The following is a 21,758-nucleotide window of genomic DNA, read 5'->3' as shown; positions in this document are numbered from 1 at the left end:
AGCCAGTCACAGCAGTCCATCTCTGATGCGCATGAAGCAGGAGAGGGGAGCTCTGGTAAGTGATCCTTTTGAGTTGATGCTGTTCGGTTATATGAGGTAGAGCTGTCCTTTGCTTTGTTATATTCTAGAAGTGGGTGAAGGGATAGAAATGTACAAGACTAGCTGTGTTTGCATGTGATTCACATCCCCCTGTGCAGCTAAGCAATGCAGCAGAACAGTGTGTTAATGCACACCGAGATTTCATGGGAATCCTCTAGAGAGATCTCTAGGAAACTTTCCTGGATGTACTCGCCCATCCTCAGCCAAAGATTCCTTAGCAGAGCTGCTTTGTTCCTCCTGCCGTTTTAGGAAACTCTCCCATGCCAATCGGCAATCACTCGTGCAGGGACCAACACGGCACACAGACGAGCAGCATAGAGACTCAGCTTGAAGCTGCATACAAGCAGGAGATGCACTCTTGCATACCCTCAGGAGTGAAATATGGCTTCAGACCCCCGCCTATGGAAAATAGTGGCAAAATTTACAATATTGTCCTTAGTTGCCGCCTAGATCCTTTGTCCCATCTTAAGCACTCCCCTAGGCCGAACTCACCATGTTTAGGGCATTTGCTGAGATGTGTGCTTTCCAAGGGATAGCGAGAAATTGATTCATATTTCAAAAGAGGTGCATTTTACTATAATGATTTGATGCTATGCATGCACTAAACAATCACGCTTCTGTTTATTGTGCTTCTACAGATGTGGCCTTCAGAGGAACCCCGTACATACCAGCAGAGCGCCTCTACCAGATAAGTATCAGAGAGGTAGCCATATTAGTCTGTATCCACAAAAATAACGAGGAGTCCGATGGCACCTTAAAGACTAACAAATTTATTTGTGCATAAGCTTTCGTGGGTAAAAAACCACCTCTTCAGCTGCATCTGAAGAAGTGTTTTTTTACCCACAAAAGCTTATGCCCAAATAAAACTGTTAGTCTTTAAGGTGCCATACTCCTCATTGTTTACCAGATAAGGAAGCGAGCAAGGAGGACATGTTTCGAGAGATGCTCCAATCCTCAAAGGCCAAAAACCAAGAACGCAGGATGTGGAAAGAGAGTTTAAAAGAAAATTATAAAACAGATAGGACAGCAAGGAGATCCAGAAGTGAATTTTAATGGGCCAGGATCAGATGATAAAAGTGATGGAGGAGCAGAGATGTTAAAAGTCCCTAATCATGCTGCCTGCAGAATTAATCCGTGCTTGTCCCCACCGCCAATACAGAACTGCTTTCCATGCCATCCCCAAACTCCTCCCACACATTCCTTGCAACTTTCCAGCCCGACTCGGTATCCCATTCACTCCACCCCTTCGGACAGCTTCCAAAATGATAGCTGGACTTACACACAGCAATAAGAGCCTACACTGCCCATCACTGTTATCTCCCTTTCCACCAACCCTTTTGTGTGTGTTGTTAATTGGTATTTAATAAAAACATACTCTCTGAAAGATAACAAATCTTTATTTGTCTCTTACACATGGTGGTTGCTGCTGGAATTAATACACAGTTGTAATTTGATCATTTGCGGATTACAAATCATGGTCAGAAATCAAAATTTCATGAAAGGTGGCAAATTAAAGCATGACAGAGTGCTGTATAGAAAGACACATGACTGGTGCTCACTGTCAAAATGGTGCCTCAAAGCCTCCCTGAATCAAATAGCACCCCACTGTGCCCCTCTAATAGCCCTGGTATCTGGCTGCTCAAAATCAACCACCAGGCGATTCGCCTCCGTGCTCCACCCCAGGAGAAACTTTTCACCCTTAGCCTCACAAATATTACTCAGCGCACAGCAGGCTTCATTTAGGTCTAACCTGCCATAAAGGCAGCGCCAGTGTGCTTTTAATCTGCCAAAAGCACATTCTACGGTCATTCTGCACCTGCTCAGCCTATTGCTGAAGTGCTCCTTGCTGCTGTCTAGGTCTCCCATGTAAGACATCATGAGCCATGGGAATAAAGGGTATGCTGGGTCTTTCAGGATCACTATGGGCATTTCAACATCCTCCAATGGAATCTTCTGATCTGGAAAGAAAGTCCCTGCTTGCAGCTTTATGTACAGGCCAGTGTTCCTGAAGGTGCATGGGTCATGCACCTTCCTGGACCACCCCGCACTTATGTCAGTGACACGCCCAGTGATCCACAAGCTCCTTCAATACCATAGAGAAGTACTCGGTCGCCAAAATTGGGGTCGGGGGCCAAAATTGGACTCTGCATGCCATCTATCGCCCTGCCGCAGTTAGGGAATCCCGTTGCCGCAAAGCCATCTACTATTTCACACACATTGCCAACAGTCACAGTCCTTTGTAGCAGGATGCAATTACTGGCCTTGCATACTTGCAGTAACGCAGCCCCAACGGTGGACTTCCCAACTCTGAACTAATTCACGACCGACTGGTAGCAGTCTGTAGTTGCCAGCTTCCACACAGTGATCGTCATGCTCTTCTCCACCAATAGGGCAGCTCTCATTTTGGTGTCCTTGCGCTGCAGTGCTAGGGCAAGTTCCGCACACAGTTCCAGGAAGATGGCTTTGCGTATTTGAAAGTTCTGCAGCCACTGCTCGTCACCTTAGATCTGCATAACGATGCAATCCAACCACACAGTGCTTGTTTCCCAAGCCCAAAAGCGATGGTCCACTGTGTGCAGCTGCTCCGTGAATGCCAAAAGTAATCTGGTGGTGTTTCTTTCCATGGCACACAGAAGGTCAGGCACCTCGGATTCCTGGTCACACTGGATGCTCATGATATATTGCATAATCAGCTGTGATATGTTCATAATAGCGACCACAACAGTAGAGAGCAGTGCAGGGTCCATGCTTTCAGAGATAGCAGGCGCACAGTAAATAGGGAAAATTGGAAAATGCTGTGAAATGCAGTCGGAAGCCCATGGAATGTTGGGACGGAAAAAAAGTGCATCATGGGACGTTGAGCCCACATCCATGATACACTGCAATCCACTCCATCTTCCCACAACTTCTAGCTGCAGAAGGTGGCAAGTAGCACAGTGGGATAGCTACCCACAGTACACTGCTCTCACTGTTGGTGCTAGAGCACCAACTGTGGACACGCTCCACCACAGAAGGAGCATTGTGCGAACATGCAAACGTGATTATATGCAAACGTGATTATACTGGGTTTTGATCGTCGGCATAACCTGCGTTGACAAAACGCTGTAGTGTAGACAAGGCCTAAGTGAGAGCGGTTTTTATTCAATGAACATGGGCTCATCTCTTGGGCATCATGTTTTAAGCAGTCACTCGCTGATTCAGAAGCTGCCTCCTTAGCATAGGTTGACATCTTCTGGCTCTCCCCTCCCTAAGGATAGATCTTCACTATAGAAGTAACTCAGGCTCTAATTCAGGCCCCCATAATTCCTCTTCTGTCCACATACTACACCCTCTCATCCGAGTTTAGTGATGCTTTCAAGCTGGGCTAGCTGGCTCTTCTGGGGCTGTACATAAAACCCAAATGTTGCTTTCATTCAGGGTGGTGACCCATCTTGCAGGCTAATCCCCCTGCATGCTGACAGTCCTCGAATGTGTTCCCACAATTCCCCTTGTGTGCCCAGAAGAACAGACAATTTTTTCCGCAATTCACTGGGAATCATAAGGCAGCTCAGCTTACTGCCACACCAAGAACATGGGGTATGACCCCAGAAGGCGAGATTACTTACTTATACAGTAACCAAGTTCAAGAAGTTTTGTTTCTACAGGTACTCCATGTGAGAACGATAGCACATGGGTGTGCGCACAATCAGATTTTTGTCAGCAGTGTTCATGTATCTGTGCCTGTGCCCTATGCACCCTCCTGCTCCAATACGAGAGTATGTAGGGAGAGGCAGACCCACCACCATTCCAGTTCCTTCCCAATCAGGAAGTCCAGATGCAAAGACTCCAAAGTAGAGAGGATAGTGGAAAACCTATAGGGACAAAGCATTTTGAAGAACTCTGGTTACTGTAGAGGTAAGTAACCTCTCTTCCTTCTTCAAGCTATTGTCCCTATGGATGCTGAATGTGTGGAGATTCTTGCACAGTACCTCAATATGGAAGAGGGTGCTGAGGAGGCAAATTCAGTATAGATCACAGAACCGCATCACCAAAGGCTTCATCTGCCCTGCAAGCAGGTGCAATAGTGTAGTGAGAAAATGTGGGCACAGAAGACTAGGTGGCAGCCCTACAAATGTCTGTGATGGGTATATTCTTAAGTAGGGCTACAGAGGTGGATTGGGCACTAGTAGGATGGGAAGTAATCCTCGGTGAGGGAACCCCTCCAGATGCTTCACAGCATGCCAAGATCCATTCTGAGATCCTGAGATAGTCTTTGGGTGAAAATCGACTGTCCATTCATTCTAAAAAGAGATAGAGTCGGGGATAAGTTCTGGAGGGCTTCGGCCTATTGAGATAGAAGGCAAGAGCTCTTCTTACACCCAGATTATGAAGACTAGCCTCCTCTCTCAACCAATGAGGCATGGGGTAAAACGCTGGCCATTGAATGACCTGATTGAGGCAGAAGTCTGATGAGATCTTAGGCAGGAAACAAGGATGGGGGCATAGAGTCACCTTCTCACAGTAGAATATCATGTACAGGTGGGGTCAGTCATAAGTGCCCCTAGTTCTCCTACCTTTCTGGCTAAGGTGATGGCTATGAGGAATGAGACCTTGAGGACCAAATGAAGAAATAAGCAGCTTCCCAAGGATTTGGATGGGGGTCTTCTTAAGGCAATGAGAACCAAATTAAGGTCCCAGAGTAGGGTGGAGGGTTTCCTGCTATTCAGCAGCACTGTCTGAACCTCAAGAGAACAATTCTGTTCTATGCCCAAGAGCCATCAAGGAAGCCTTGAGGTGCAGCGATGAAAAACTGAGGTGGGTTATGGTTACTGATTCCTGGGTCAGAAGGTCTACTGTCAGAGGAAAGCAAAGCGCAGAGAGAGGCAAAGCAGATCTGAGAACCACACCTGCCTCGGCCATGATTGTGCTATCAGAATGGTCACTACTCTCACCTGTTTCAACTTCTTCGGAAACTTCAGGATTGATGGTGTTGGAGGATAAGCATACAGCAGGACTTGAGGATGGGGAAAAACCTGTGGCAGGCCTGGCATCCTGAGGTTTTTGGCATTACCCATAGAAGGAAAGGCAGCAAACAAACAGGGATTGAGGGTAAAAAGGCCATGAATGCAAAGAAAGGAGGGGGAGTGGAACCCCCTTCAAAAGCACAAACCTGTGCTAAAAATATCCAAAACAAACAAACTTACAGAAAAGAAATAAAACAATAAAATGTTAAAGCGAAGTAAGCTGTGAAGCTATGCTTCAGACACCACAATTGCTCTATCTCGAGCTGCAGGCAGTTGAGAAGGAACTGGAGTGGTGATGTGTCTGCTCCTCGTGCCAGAGCACAAGGGTGCATAAAGTGCAGGTACGGACCCACAGACGCTGCTGACAAAACTCTCCAATCAAGAGCACATGGGAGACACACATCTTCACATGGAATACCCATAGGGACAATCACTGAAAGAAATAGTCATAGTGACACACATGGGGGAGTGCGGCACCTGTGAGGACGTGGTAACTCTGGGCTTTGCTGTGTGGCTGTTCACAGCTGGGCTAGGCTAACCTACATGCTGATCACCCAAGTTAACTCTGCAGTGAAAACACAGCCTTATTCAAGTGAGCAGATCCACTGAAATCAGTGTGGCTATTGACATAAGCAAGAGTTTGACCCCTTCTGTTTATCATCATAACCCTTGTGCTCATTACTACGTTTTCTATCAAGTAACTAAGATTTTACTGGGTGCCTCACAGCCATAATACAGACAGGTTCCTGCCCCACAAGGCAAAAATCAGAGAGCACAGAGAAAGGGATCTAACATGCAATCAACAACTGATTCCCTTATATGTCTTCCTTCCCTGCCAGTCCCTCCTTGGAACAGTTTGACATATATGCAGGATAAACAATGACCAGTTGATGGGATACACGACCACCTGACTGCCTGTGCACATTCCCGGCCTCAGTCCTTCTAGCAGTAATTGGTGTGAACACTAACCTGACTCTCACAGCATCAATGGCTTCCTGTTTCCTATGAAGGGTCAGAGCGCTTTTGAGGGCCCTCTTACACACAGAGGGATAATGAGCAGGAGACTCCATCGCTAATGCTTGAAAAACAAAAGAACATGGAGAAAGAAAATGAAAGTGAACAAGATCAGACTTCCCGCACATTGGTCACTGCACTGTTTCTGGTTCCTTGTGATAAATGAATGAATCTAGATTTGTACAACAGACATGTTATTTCATAAGCAGCAATTTTATTCTTGCCGTGCAGAGCTGCACAGTACTAGTGACTGCAGGTGCAGAGCACAAGCCAGCATGCCTTTACTTCTTTCTTGTCACAATATCATAAATGATAGTTGCAGAGCTTAAAAAAATAGGTTCTGTAGTTAATGAGAGTTCTCTTTGTTGACTGGCTACGTCTCCTGCAGCAACAAAAAAATAGAGGTGTCCTACATTAACAATGGCTATTTGGTTTTGTTTTACATTTCCTGGCAATACCATGTCTGATTTAAAAAAAATAAAGAGAAATGCAGAATCTAGGAGTCGTTCCCTGATCAACACTAATAGCTTCAAAGTAAGTGAAATGTAAACGATTTGTCATTTTGGTTCTAAAATTCTCCCTCACCTTCCTGAAAACCCATTCTAAATGCTCAAGTTGCAGAAGGCATGGCTAGAGCTTTGTGAGGAGGACACAGAGCAGTACAGCAAGTGCCAGTTACAAGCTTCTCCATTATCTTTGGATTTTAAGTCAAGACCAGATGTCTTCTGAAGGATCAGCTCTAGCTCAATCAGAAGTTATTGGACTGGATACAAGAACCACTAGGGGACATTGCATGGCCTGTGTCAGGCAGGTGGTCAGACTAGACAACCATATTGGTTCCTTCTGGCCCTAAACTCTATGAAAAGGTTTTGGATTTTTGAGATGGAGGGAGTCTGTAAGGCACTGGCTCATCTCCCATATGTATCACCAACAGGTTGATACTTCAAAATATGGAGATCTCTGGGTACTACCATGATCACAAATACCTCCCCCAGGCGACAAAGAATGCCTGGATTTTGCATAGATTTTCATTGCTGTAGAGCAGTGCTTCTCAAAGCCGGTCTGCCGCTTGTTCAGGGAAAGCCCCTGGCAGTCCAGGCCAGTTTGTTTACCTGCCACTTCCACAGGTTCAGCCGATCGCGGCTCCCACTAGCCGCGGTTCGCCGCTCCAGGCCAATGGGGGCCGTGGGAAGGATGCCCAGCACATCCCTCGGCCCACGCCACTTCCCACAGCCCCCATTGGCTTGGGACGGCGAACCGCGGCTAGTGGGAGCCGCAATCAGCCAAACCTGCGGACACGGCAGGTAAACAAACTGGCCTGGACCACCAGGGGCTTTCCCTGAACAAGCGGCGGACCAGCTTTGAGCAGCAGTGCTGTAGAGCATAATCCCACCCACTCCAAATGAAAGCGAAAGAATATCATAAGATGCAGCCATGGCCAAGTTTCTTTACATGACTTCAAGAACTGTGGAAACGTAAATAGGGCCCTTACAAGCAATGGTTTCCAGCGTCTTAGTCTCTATTTGTGGCAGTTCCCACACCAATTCCAGCAGGGTTTCCAGTTCTGGATCATTGAGTTTGGCTCTTGCTTCAAATTCATAAAGCAGCAGCAATGTGTCTGTTGGGTCTTTGGAGAAATCTCCTGCAGAGGACACACAGTATTGCCTGTTATTAGTCAATCTATTACATCAGTTTATGAAATGAAGCTGCAAGGTGCAGCTTTGCCTTCAGTAGCAGGAAAATCCTTAAACCAAGGCACTGAGACTTAACAGTAAGGAACAACTAACTATGAGGTTTACTTATGTTTGAAGCGCATAAATACACACGGCACAGATTAAACTCCTGTAGTTTTCTCCCAGCATTAATCTGGAGTGAATAATCCTTAGTAAATTACACCTATATAGAGAAGCCTACCTCAAAAGCAAGCAACTTTCTTAATATTCCAACGTGACAAACACTTTTTGCTCTGCAGAAACTGGGAACTCTCTTGGAAAGAAAAGTAGATGACTATTCAGAGCCAGAGGACAGCTTCCTAACTGTAAAGGGACTCTTCATTATGAGACTCTGACAGGCTGGGATTGTGAACTTATTTTCTTCATGTTTTAACAATCAGAACAAGTTAAGATTAATCATTAGGTCAAATTCTGGGCTCAGAGATGTGTGCACCACTCCCACTGAAAGCAGAATTTGTCACTAAGATTGAAAATTAAGAAATAAATTTCTTCCGTTTATTAAATGGGTATTGAAGTCAAATGGAAAGTGAGCAATAGGCTCCTATGTAAGGCTCCTACACTGCTGTTTCTACAAAGGACATTGCTTTTGAGCAGTATGATGGCTCAGAAATGCCCCTTTTCATTAAAAATGTCTTTCTCTCAGATAGTTTACACCTTATAGAGATGGTGCACTAAGCAAAATAATGGCAGCTTCACAGAATTTAAAATATTGTTCTACACATTATAAAAAGAGTAACAATCACACAGAGGAGGCCTCTACATAATAACGACCGAAGCTAAGAGGAGTGCTAGCAGTATCTTCCTTCAGGAGACCTCGTTGCCATGATACTACAATCTTGTAAGGGAAACTAAAAAAAACCAATCAGATTGACATTTGAATATGTGACGCTGTATGGAATATGCGGAATGCTGTGATGTTATTGATACCACTATTATAAAATTGCAATGAATCTGATCAGATATGCCGTGTAAGGTATCTGCGAAAATGTTATAATTTGCCAAGTATGATAATCTCATTTATATGTTTGTATCACCTTTGTATTATGAGTTATAGCTATGCAGGGTACAGCTGTATTTCCAAACTTGTGCTGTTTCTGGATGACACTCACAGACTAGGGTTGCCAGGTGTCTGGTTTTCAATCAAAAAGGGATCCTGGCAGCTCTGGTCAGCACTACTGACCGGGCCGTTAAAAGTCCGGTCGGTGGCGCAGCGGGGCTAAGGCAGGCTCCCTGCCTGCCATGGTTCCGCGCAGCTCCCAGAAGCAGCATGTCGCCCCTCCAGCTCCTACGCGTCGGGGCAGCCAGGGGGCTCCGCATGCTGTCCCCTCCCCAAGGGCCAGTTCTGCAGCTCCCATTGGCCAGGAACCGCGGCCAGTGGGAGCTGCGGGGGTGGCACCTGCGGATGGGGCACCGCGCAGAGCCACTTGGCCGCGCCTCCGCCTAGGAGCCAGAAAGGGACATGCCACTGTTTCCGGGAGCTGCTTGAGGTAAGCGCCACCTGGAGCCTGCACCCCTGAGCCCCTCCCACGCCCCAATCCTTCGCCCCAGCCCTGATCCCCCTCCTGCCCTCCAAACCCCTCAGTCCCAGCCTCACCCCAGTACCTGCACCCCCAGCTGGAGCACTCACTCCCCCTGCACCTCAACCCCCTGCCCCAGCCTGAAGCCCCCTTCCGCACCCTGAACCCCTCATTTCTGGCTCCACCCCGGAACCTGCACCCCAGCTCAGTGCCCATATCCCCTCCCACATCCCAACCCCCTGCCTCAACCCAGAGCCTCCTTCCATACTCTGAACCCCTCGGCTCCACCCCACGGCTCCACCCCACAGCCTCGAGCACCCTCCTGCACCCCAAATCCCTCATCCCTGGCTCCACCCCACAGCCTGCACCCCCATCCAGACCCCTCATCCCCTTCCCGCACCCCAACCACCTGCCCCAGCCCAGAGCCCCTCCCACACTCCAAACCCCTCAGCTTCAGCCCAGAGCCCCCTCCTGCACCCCAAATCCCTTATCCCTGGCCATACCCAAGAGCCTATATCCCCAGCCGGAGCCCTCACCCCCTCCCGCATCCCAACCCACTGCATCAGCCCAGAGCCCCCTACTGTAGCCTCAACTCCTCATTTCTGGCCCCACCCCAGAGACCGCATCCCCAGCCAGAGCCCGCACCCGCTCCTGCACGCCAACTCCCATGAGCCAGCTCGGTGAAAATGAGCAAGTGAGTGAGGGTGGGGATGGTGAGTGACAGAGGGAGGGGGGATGGAGGGAGCTGGGGCAGGGTCTCAGAGAACCTGGGAATTTTTGTACAGGGTGCTCTAGTCATTGGCCAGCCCATAAAATTAATCTGAAATCTTTGAGTTCCAAACCTGCTGAATCAGATAGCATCTAGACAATGAGAAAGCCAACAAGGATACACAAAAATCATTGTGCTTCTGGCCTCTCTAGTTCTTACATCAAATCATTTTGTCATTCAGATGTTTCAACACTTTTGAATTGGAAAGAGCAGTTCCTTGATACACAAATTTTCCATTATCAAAGTGATAAGACTCTTAGAAATATTTGTTCTAAGTACTACTATACTACATAATCAACAGCATTTGATTACAGAATTTCTAACTTACCTGTTAGCTTCAGAACATTCCAGATTTCCCTGCATGCCTGGATATGATGAAGGGCCTGAGACAGAAGCTCAATCTATTTTGTAAAATTAATACATTATTTTTAAACTATGTTTTAAACAAGAAATATGAATATAAATCTCACAGCAAACTACAGTAGAGATGCCTCCAGAGAACCTGGCTACATAATAAGTAAAAAGCCAGGCTAACTCTAATGCATCATCAGCACCCAGTTTTCTTTTTCTTCTTCTTTAGGAGAGACCTCTACACCCCATTCAAAGCATCAAGGGTCCTTCACACTTGAGGCTCCATTGGTCCAGGCACATAGCACTAAGACGACTCTTAGGGACATGGCTTATATGAACCATCAGCCAGAAAACATTGCTACTGAGTGCAAGACATTCTCAAAACAGTTGAACATTCCTGTCTATGCAGTGCAATGCTTGCAGCCTGTCTGGTGAGTAAGAGACTAGTATCAGAACTAAACCCAAGTACCCAGCACAGCAGTAACACAGGGCACTATAATCTGAGTGGAATGAGAAATTGAACCTCCGGCCCCTTGGCAGAGTAACAGAGGGCATTATCACCTATATTTGTACCAGAAATCAAATCCTGGAATCCAGAATGGTATTATCACCTGACACCATACATCAGGGGTTCTCAGACGGGGGGTCAGGACCCCTCAGGGGGTCGTGAGGTTATTACCTGGGGGGTCAGGAGCTGCCAGCCTCCACCCCAAAGCCCGCTTTGCCTCCATCATTTATAATGGTGTTAAATATATAAAAAAATGTTTTTAATGTATAAGGGGGGGGTCGCACTCAGAGGCTTGCTGTGTGAAAGGAGTCACCCATACAAAAGTCTGAGAACTCCTGCCATACAGAGTTGTAAGAAGGGCCATGCATAGGTTGCAAACCAAATGAGAGCAACTAGCAGCACTGGTCTGTTCTGCATGGCTGGGCTCTCAATCCTTGTCAAAGAAGTGCAAAGGCAAGATCATAGTGTCACAATTAGGGCCAGTACTTACAGGAAAGAATCACTCCCAGAGTGTTTTTTAAAAAGAAACTTATTTTTGTTCAATGTTCTCTGCAGAAAAGACAGAGGCCCCAGCACTGAACCTCGCTCTGCAAACCTTTGCACTGACCACCACTCAGACTTCTGTTCATCTTCCACAATCTATTAACTTGAATATTCTCCTCCAGGGTGTGTGTATGTATCAGAAAATAAAAACTGTGACCTTCATGATATTCACATCACCACCTCAGCAACTGCATAATCCTACTGCTATAGTCTTAATCTGCCTCTTCCACCCTGGTTTGTTATCACCCCTTCTTACATGTTATCTTAATGTAGATGGTAATGTAAACTCCTGGGGGCAGGGACACTGGCCCAGATCCTTTGATAGTGTAAATCCATTTAGCTCCATTGAAGTCAACAAAATCAATTTACAGCAGCTGAGAATTTGGTCCAATATCTTATATTGTTTGTAAAGCAACATGCACATTTACTCTATATTGTGAAAGGCTTGTATTTTCAAGCTCCCATCCTACGGGAAATAACTGAGAATTATAAAAACATCAAAAGAAGCTATGTTTAGGGTACATTAAAAGCCAGATGTACACCTGCCCGATATGTAAAGGGCCAGCACTATACCTGTTCACACAACAGCACTCTACCTGGTCAGTGAATGTTAAACTGCATCGCCCCATTTCCAGATCAACTGCTGCAGCCAACAGCAAGCATGTCTTCTGGGCAATCAGAACAGCTTTATCAGAAGGACAAAACTGGGACAACTAAAACAGAAACATGAATAGACAGCGAGGATACTGCTAGGCCATGGCTAGCGATTAACAAAGAAAAACATTTTCTACTGCAAGGATAAAAAGGAAGCAGTTTACTTATCATTTCCATTTTTCCTTTATCTCCCACTGTTTGACATTTTTCCAGAGGCTCGAGTACCATTTCCTTCCTTCCCACTCATCTTTTTCCAGCTGAAGAGCACTGATTACGTCACTTCCGTTGAAGCTGACCCTTCTGGGCCTTTCTGTTTTGTCCTTGGTTTATACAGCAGCAACAACAATAATGACAGCACAATTTGGGGACAAGTTTTACTTAAAGGGACACGAGGCGGGTATATCTTATATTGGACCAACCTCTGCTGGTCAGAGAGACAAGATTTCAAGTTTACACAGAGCTTTTCTTCAGGTTCACGTAAGTTCAAAAGCTTGTCTCTCTCACCAACAGAAGTTGGTCCAATTAAAGCTATTACCGCACCTACCTTGTCTCTCTAATATCCTGGAACCAACACCGCTACAACAACATCACATACATTAAAGGGATACTCTCAATCATTCTTTTATATTTTTCCTATATTGCTAGCTCTCAAAAATCGCTTTCTCCTTTTCTTGTGGGCAAACATTTTTTCCCCCATGTTCTGTATAGAACTGAAATTAACAGACATTTCTTGTTAACAGGGACATAGTACAACCTTCAAATATGCCTCCGCATTCTGAAAATGGCAACACTTATTTTAAATGACAGGTTTCAGAGTAGCAGCCGTGTTAGTCTGTATCCGCAAAAAGAATAGGAGTACTTGTGGCACCTTAGAGACTAATAAATTTATTTGAGCATAAGCTTTTGTGGGCTAAAACCCACTTCTTCAGATGCACAGAATGGAACATATATTGAGGAGATATATATACACATACATATCTCCTCAATATATGTTCCATTCTATGCATCCAAAGAAGTGGGCTGTAGCCCACGAAAGCTTATGCTCAAAAAAATTTGTTAGTCTCTAAGGTGCCACAAGTACTCCTGTTCTTTTGGCAGATACAGACTAACACGGCTGCTACTCTGAAATAAAATTACGCCAGATTTAGACCAGTGTAAATAAGATTAACCCAAACTCTCTCTCTTATGTTGATGAATAGTCAGTCAGTCACTTTTTAAGGCACTCAACCCTTTGTCCCCACAATGCCTTAGAGCCTAAAGCCTGGGCTAAGGACCAAAACTACAGTACAATGGAATTGCACAGGTAAGGCTCATCTGTGAAAGAGACAGAACTTTCTCAGGGGCCAATATCGAACTGTGGAACATACACCCACAGGCTCTAAAGACCATCATAACCCTCACTATCCTTTCACTCCTGGTGCAAGGTACAATTCTACCTGCTTTGCCGATATAAACACAGAGCACAGTGTACATGTAATATATTAAATTACTTTGAAGAATAGAAATAACCCCCAGACTCAGAAACTCTCCTCCCTAGGGAGAGGAATACAGAAAGAATGAACCACACATGACAGGGGCTAGTCACATCGCTTACAGCACTTCTGGGAGATGCTCAGTTACTATTGTGACAAGGGTCATATTAGAACCTGAATAGAATTCAAGTATGTGATTCACTGAGAATTTTAAAATCTCCACAAGTCTGTTGTCTCAGCCTGACATCCCAACAATTGTCTGAAAATAAGAGTCTTTTGAAGATGCAACGAAAATTAATCTTGGATGGTACTCTGACTGTCACACACATGCTGTGCCTCCCCTAGGAGGTGCAGGAGAAGGACACATTTATCACAACATTTTGGGCAGTAAGTAGAGAGATACTGCATGTCCATTCATCCCAGCAGGGGTTGGACATTACAGTAACTGCGTGAGTTCACACGATTTCAAACCTCCATCAAATAGCAGCTCTTTGTTATTTAAATTATTCAGTGACGTCAAAGATAACTGGAAATATCCTTCCCCTCATAGATTTGGGGCTTAAACTACATGTCTGTGTTCTTCTCATTGACAGCTTTTCCCAGCTAAAGAAGCCCTTGTTTGCCCACCTTTACTGGTAGAACAGATAACGTTGCACTTGCTCTGAAATCAGGATTGACAGATGGTTGTGCTGTTTTGAAGATTAAACAGTATTCCTAGAACCCTGCTTTTAATTTCAGCCTCAGGTCACAAGTGTTCAGGTAGCTGGATGGGATGAACCTGTCCTGTACAGAATCCAGTTCTACAGAGAGGAGTTATGTATAGACCAGACTTTGGGTAATTGTAATACAACATATTTCTGGTATATTTTATAACAAAGTGTAAGTTTATTTGGATAATTGCAGGACTATGAATAAAGAGGTGTTATTCACCTTGTGCAGTAAGTGGATTTCTTTGAGATGTGTGTCCCTATGGATGCAGCCCTTCAAGCATACTCACACCCCTGGCACCTTTAATCAGAGATTTTTGGTGGTAGTGACTATTCGGCCTGTGCATGTGTCCTATGTTTCTTAATCCCCTTCTCTGAGGCTATACAGGGCTGCGCGGGCGAACTGCCCTCAGTTCCTTCTCTACCACGTCCCCAGAGGATTCTCCAAAGCAGAGAGGAAGGAAGATGGGTAGCGGAGCACCCATAAAGGGACACATCTCCAGTTTCTGCACAGGCTGAGTAACCTCTCCTTCTTTCAGTAGGCCCCCTATGGTGCTTACCAAGGTGATTACTGAGCAGTACCCCCAACTGGAGAGGGAAGCTTCAGAGCCAAGTCAAGACTCAAGACAACACAGCATTTCCATGGAGAATCTGACATAGAAACCCTATTTCTCCCACCCTACAAGCGGAGGTGAAAACAACCAAAAATGCTATTTTCTGAGATAAACTAATGAGGAAAGATGTAGCCATTGGCTCAAAGGGAGGCCTCATATGGCATTTAAGTACTAAATTCAAATCCCAGATAGGTGTGGGTTCCTTATCTTGGCGAAAAACGTTCCCCAATCCTCTCAGAAACCTTCCATTTGTAGGATGGGTAAAGAATGAGAATCCCTCAGCAACTGAATGAAAAGCTGTTATAGTCAAGTGGACCCGGATAGAGTTCATAGATAATTCCATCTTTTTAGCTTGGGAGGTAATCAAGGACTGATTGAGAGAGAAATCTGGACACACTACAGGCTGAATCTTTTCTACTTGGGGAGATAAGTGTACTTTGTGGACTCTTTCCCATGGTTCAATTATACCTGTTTACCTCCTTGGAGCAAGTTGATTCTAGTCCCATGAACCATCAAGGAGTCAAGCTTTGAGGTGAAGTATCTTTGGGTGGGGATGAAAAGTACAGCCGATGCCCTTGGAAAGATGAGGAATGGGTGGGAGGCTGATCACCTGACAATCACCTAGGTGAATCAGGTAAGGACACCATCTCTGTCTTGGCCACGTTGGGACTATTAATATAATTTTGGCTTTGTTGTGTTTGATCTTGCTGATCACTTTCAGAATAAATGGTGTTGGAGGACAAGCATATAGAAGGTTTCTTGTCCATAGAAGGAGAAAGGCATCTCCCAAAGAGAGAGTACCCAAGTTCCCCCTTGAGAAAAATGTTCACATTTCTTATTGGTCACCATGACAAAGAGGTCTATTTCTGGGGTGGGGAACCCAAGTCTGAAAAATTTGCCTGAGAATTTGAGGATTTAACACACATTTGTAGTCCTGGGAGAAATCCAAGGTCATCTGCTAAGCTGTTCTGTATCCCCAGAAGGTAAACTGCCAAAACAAGGATGGAAATGGCCATACATCAATTGCAGAACTTTACCACTTTGGCACAAAGGGAAGGGGACCTGGCTCCTCCATATCTGTTGATATAGAACATGCCAGCTATGTTGTCTGTCAGAATCTTTATAGACTTGTTCCTGATTACAGGCAGAAAACCGATGTCAGAGGTAAACTGTGACCACCTCCAGCACCACTGAGAATGTTTTTGGGGCAGACAAAAGGCCGAATGGGAGCATTCAATACTAAAAGTGATCCTGGCCTACTGAAAAGTACAGGAATCATTTGTGAGACAGGTGAATTGCAATATGAAAATAGGCATCCTATAGATTGAGGGTCATAAACCATTTTCCTGGTTCTAATGACAGAATTATAGCTGTGACAGATAACATCCTGAATTTTTGAGACCTGACAAAGTTGTTTAGGACTCTTAGGGCTAGTCTACACTAACAACGCTAAAGCGCTGCTGCAGAAGCACTTTAACGTGGTTTGTGTAGTCGTTAGGGTTAGGGTTAGGGTTAGAGAGCTCTCCCAGTGCTCTAACAAAATAAAAAAAACCACCTCTACAAGGGGCATAGCTACCAGAGGATGTCCAGGAACTTACGTTGTGACTCCATGACCTCTTCCAAGGGAATATGGAGGGAATCCGCAATACGCTTCATTAACTATTGGAAATGTGTGATGTCATCAGTCACAGTCAGTGGGGGAAGCATAGCCACTTCACCAGGGGAAGATGAAGAAATATTTGTTTGGGGAGTAACCTCTTTCTCGATCCTAGCCTTCTGCTAAAAGATTCTTGTGCCTGAGGTAATGAAGAAGGCAAAGCTGGAGTAGGGGAGCATGTCACTCTGTATTCCCCATGAGAGAGACCAGGAGCATAGGATAATTGCTGAGGATATTTTGCCCAAGTATCCCAATATGGCCACTGGAGAGGTCCGAAAGGCATTGGTGATGGCATCAACTGGTGCTTGAACCAGGTCGGGGGAACATGGGCCTGTCTTTGGTGCAACTCCCCCATCTTCTCAAAAGTGTCAGGATAGAAATCCCTTGTCTGAAGTGTCAGAGGAATCCTGGATCAAAATATTCGAATTGGAGGAATATTCCTCCTCTTCAAGAAGGAGAGTTCCAGCATACTCTGAAAATGAGAATCAAGTGGTACCGGAGAAATGTCCCACATTGGTGAGGTGCTTGTCTCGGTACCAATAATCTCTTAGTACTCAGTACCAACTAACAAGGGAAACGCCAGCTCCTCCAAAACAAATAGATTCTGCAAGAATCCAAACTCCTGAGGTACTGGGTGGGTTTTGGAGTGCGAGGACCTGTTCTGTTGTCGGTACCCAGGGTATATGCTGCTCTGGCAAGTCCACTCCAGTCAAAGTGGACAGTACCAATGAGAATGCTTTGGGGGGTGCCAAGACCATATGAGAGGCATGGTGTCTTCGCGGTATCTCAGTGGTCAACTTAGATGTAGATAGCACTGAAGGAGCAGTGGGTACCGTTATCTTAGAGGTGGAATGATTTGATATGGCAGTGTCCTGCTTGTGTAGCACCAAAGGTTTTCGTTACCAAGGCATGCTTGCTGCCCTTTTTCTCTGGTGAGCCTGGAACACAGGCACAGGATCCATACTTAGAGTATCTGAAGCCACAGCCACATCCAGGGTGGGGCATGAGGTCTCTGCAGCAGCCTTGCTCTGCGGGGGGACCAAGGTCTTTTTTGAGTTTGACTTTTTCTGTGGAGAATGACTATTTTCTATGGGTCTTCTCCATGGATTTATCTTGCGTACACCCAGATGAACATGGCACTATCTTAATTCAGCAACTAATGTCTAGAGGGCCCTCCAAGCCTGGATCTGAGGCTGGTTGGAGGGAATGCTCCATCATTAGGAGTCTCACTTTTAGCTCCTGATTTTTTTCTTGCCCTGCCCTAAAAAGTAGTGCAGATGGATTACTTTTGGAGGATCTGAGACTCTCCCACACAGCAGATACAACAGGAATGCCCGTCGCTGACAACGATGGCCTCTTGGCAAGAAATGCCCCACTTGATGCCTGGAGAGTCTAGCATATCCCAGGACAACAGTATGTAACAGGGGAATGTCTCCCTCCCAAAAGGGGAAAGGGATCAAGAGAAAGTCCCCCTAAACTCCTAAATAAAAAGTAAATGAAATAACTAAAGAAAAAAACAATAAGCTAAAGAAGGGTAACTAGGCTAAGAGACTTCGAAAGTCAGGCACACTAGTGCTCCATCTCAGGAAAGACGGTCGAGAAGAAACTGAGGGTGGTTCACCCATGCAACCCTAGATAGCCTCAGAATGGGGCACAATAAAGCATAGGGTGTGTGCCTGGCCCGAACAGGCATCACCACCAAAAACCTCCGATTAAAGGTGCAAGGGGTGGGAGTATACCTGAAGTGGAGCACCCATAGGGACACTACTTGAAAAACTGATTATTAAAAGTGTATTTACTGAGGTATAATGAGTACATAATTGATAAGTATATGAATATGCTACTGAATGGATGATGGTTGAACCTTAACAATTAGGTTCTTAGTAATTAATCAGGTGCAGTACACTGGATAATACATATTAATTAAACCAGAGGATTATTTACAACATCAGAGGTTTAACAACTTTTTTTGGAGCTTGTAACAAAACCAGCTGCACGACATCATCTATCACATCACAGACAATACTAAGCAGAGCACATACCTTGAACGACAGTATAAAGAAATCCCTCATTGTTCCTGGGCAGTTCTCGAACTGTACAGCCAAGTTCCAGGCTCATAAAATCAATAAGACAGGAGACTAGAATAAAAACCTTCAGCCTGTATAGTCTGTGCCCATAAAATCTCCAGTGACAGGCCTTTCAGGCCCAGTATTAAATTTTAAACATGGGGCTTGTGACGTTGCATTCCATATGCTTTATGAATGTGAATATGATGTAACTGGAATATTCTTTATGCAAAAGGTCTCTTGTAAGGAAACATTATCATTACAAAGGTTATAACCTACTGAATATATTCATCCTATTTGTATGAATGTATCATTCTTGTATCTGAAACTAGAAATATTAAGTATTACTCTGAGGTCATATTGTAATTATGCAAAGTGTGGGCCATTAATGGTGGCTTAGGATCTTGATGGCTCCCATTGACTAGGACAATTGGTTGTGAATGGGTTTATTTACCTGCAAGCCTTCCTGTGTACATAATGAAGAATGAGGTCTTACAGTGACATGTGACTATGTCACATGATACTGGAATCCATTTTAAACCTGGTGTTTTTCCATTTAGAAGGAAGGGTGGGTACCCAGAGAGACAAAAGATTCCCACCTTAGGCCAAAGCTATAAAAGGGTGTGGAACAGAACAAACGGGGCTGCCAGTCATGAGAAATCCCCTAGTTACCACCTGAGCTGGAACTAACAAGGACTGTTCAAGTGGAAAAGATTGGGCCCAGACTAGGAAGGAGTCTGGGCTGCGAAAGAAGCTTATTGGAACATCTCTAAGGGTGAGATTTTACCTGTAAACAGATTCTTCATGTATTAGGCTTAGACTTGCGTGTTTTTGCTTTATTTTGTTTGGTGACTTACTTTGTTCTGTCTGTTATTAATTGAAACCTTTCAAATTCTACTTTTTATACTTAATAAAATCACTTTTGTTTATTAGTGAACCCAAAGTAAGTGATTAATACCTGGGGAGCAAACAGCTGTGTATCTCTCTCTCAGTGTTATAGAGGGTGGACAATTTATGAGTTTACCCTGCATAAGCTTTATACAGAGTAACACAGATTTATTTGGGGTTTGGATCCCATTGGAAACTGGGTGTCTGGGTGCTGGAGACAGGTGACCAGCTGAGCAGTTTTTGGTTAAAGTCTGCAGCTTTGGGGGCGTGGACCAGTCGTGGGTCCGTGTTGCAGCAGGCTAGCATGCCTGGCTCAACAAGGCAGGATTCTGGAGTCCCAAGCTGGCAGGGAAAACGAGCCCAGAAGTAACTTCAGCACATCAGGTGACAGTCCCAAGGGGGTCTCTGTGACCGAAACCATCACAGGGCTCATTTAACAACAGCAGGAAATACTGTCAATAGCTGCTATTAATATAGATTATTCATGATTTCAAATCCGTTATCTCAATAACTAATCTTTCTGCCATTAAATCCATTCACACCAAGTTGAATGAAGAAAAGCCAGATTCTGATCTAAATTACTCTAGTATGAAACCAGAATAATTCCTTTAACTTTAATGGATTTACTCCAGATTTACACAGAATCTAGCTGAAAGTATCCAATACCATCCCCAGACCCATAAAAGGCAATCGTTTCAGACAGCTCTGCATATAGTTTCTATCCTGACGAGTACATTCAGAAGAGAATTAGGCATACCACTCCCATAAAGATTTATCAGTGATCTAGCCCTCTCGATAGTTGTGTCATTCCCATCACTGAAGAGTCTGAGCATCTAATTGGCCCAATCAAGTGTTGATTTACAGGTTCTGACCTGCATGTTACCCTCTTCCCTGGGTCATGCCTTCCCTAAATCAGAACTTAGACCTTGTCTACACTATGGGGGGAGATCGATCTAAGTTACGCAACTTCAGCTGCGTGAATAACATAGCTGAAGTCAATGTACTTAGCTCTACTTACTGTAGGGTCCACACTACGTGATGTCGATGGGAGACGCTCTCCCATCAACTCCCCTGGCGCTTCTTGTTCAGGTGGAGTACAGGACTGTATGGGAGAGCGATCTGCAGTCCATTTAGTGGGTCTTCAATAGACCCGCTAAATTGACCGCCAACAGATTGATTGTCGTTTGTCGATCCCCCAGTAAATGTAGACAAGCCCTAAGTTTCCATAAGAAATTTATTCTGTGAGTCAAAACTTTGCTGCAGGAAGATTCAGAGATCACCAAGTGTTAGTTCTTCACACACAGATTTTTATTCCCAACCCTTTGCCCTTTCTTCCCTCTGTTTACACGCTGGCAGTGCTACTCACCTATTTTTCTAAACCAGTGAGCCTCATGGGTCCTCATATCCAGTGTCATACTCCCTTCCGTAAAAGACTCAGCAAGTCTCCGATGTGCTGCAGAAACATGTTATTCGACAGATAGGAAACGTTTCCTGAGCAGAACAACTGCATTTCCTATGCCCAATATTAACTACAACACACAGTATGGGGCTTCAGAAATCTGAGTAATTCAGCATGTGGGGTACCGCTCACAGGTTTGATCTAATATATTTAGAGAGCTCACAGAAAAACATTAGAATGTGCCCAAACTAGCATTTCCAGCTAGATATGCAAGACTGTCACAAGGGACATACAAACAAAATGAGTCATGCCCCTTCACCAAGAAATTCATTGACATTGGGGCCCAACTGGGGGTCTGTGGGGTTTGGCTTAATCTGATGGGAGGAGTTTGGGGCAAGAAAATTAATCCCCTCAGGCCCTTGAAATACTATTCTTAGGGTCCCACTCGAGTCCAATGGAGAAAACTTCTTCTTCAGTGGAGGACAGAATTAAAATTCAAATTGATCTGGACAAACTGGAGAAATGGTCTGAAAAAAACAGGATGAAATTCAACACGGACAAATGCAAAGTACTCCACTTAGAAAGGAACGATCAGTTGCACACATACAAAATGGGATATGACTGCCTAGAAAGGAGAACAGCAGAAAGGAATCTGGGAGTCACAGTGGATCAAAAGCTAAATATGAGTCAGTGTAACACTGTTGCAAAAAAAGCAAACATCATTCTGGGATGTATTAACAGGAGTGCTGTAAGCAAGACACAAG

General features: G+C 44.9%; 1 protein-coding gene across 1 annotated transcript in view; it reads right to left on the bottom strand.

Annotated features, from left to right (window-relative positions):
* Positions 1-21,758, bottom strand: part of TEX11 (testis expressed 11) — a 111,260-nt gene that overhangs the window by 12,278 nt on the left and 77,224 nt on the right. The window contains exons 22-27 of the mRNA XM_034782588.1: positions 20,962-21,048; positions 18,684-18,754; positions 12,134-12,250; positions 10,464-10,536; positions 7,609-7,758; positions 6,072-6,180 (exon numbers count right to left, since the gene is read on the bottom strand). Of these exons, the coding sequence (XP_034638479.1) occupies positions 6,072-6,180; positions 7,609-7,758; positions 10,464-10,536; positions 12,134-12,250; positions 18,684-18,754; positions 20,962-21,048 (607 nt within the window). The remainder of the gene's footprint in view (positions 1-6,071; positions 6,181-7,608; positions 7,759-10,463; positions 10,537-12,133; positions 12,251-18,683; positions 18,755-20,961; positions 21,049-21,758) is intronic.

Source organism: Trachemys scripta, chromosome 9 (genome assembly GCF_013100865.1).
Source record: "Trachemys scripta elegans isolate TJP31775 chromosome 9, CAS_Tse_1.0, whole genome shotgun sequence".
NCBI classification, from domain to species: domain Eukaryota; kingdom Metazoa; phylum Chordata; order Testudines; family Emydidae; genus Trachemys; species Trachemys scripta.
This window is presented reverse-complemented; position numbering and strand designations above follow the sequence as displayed.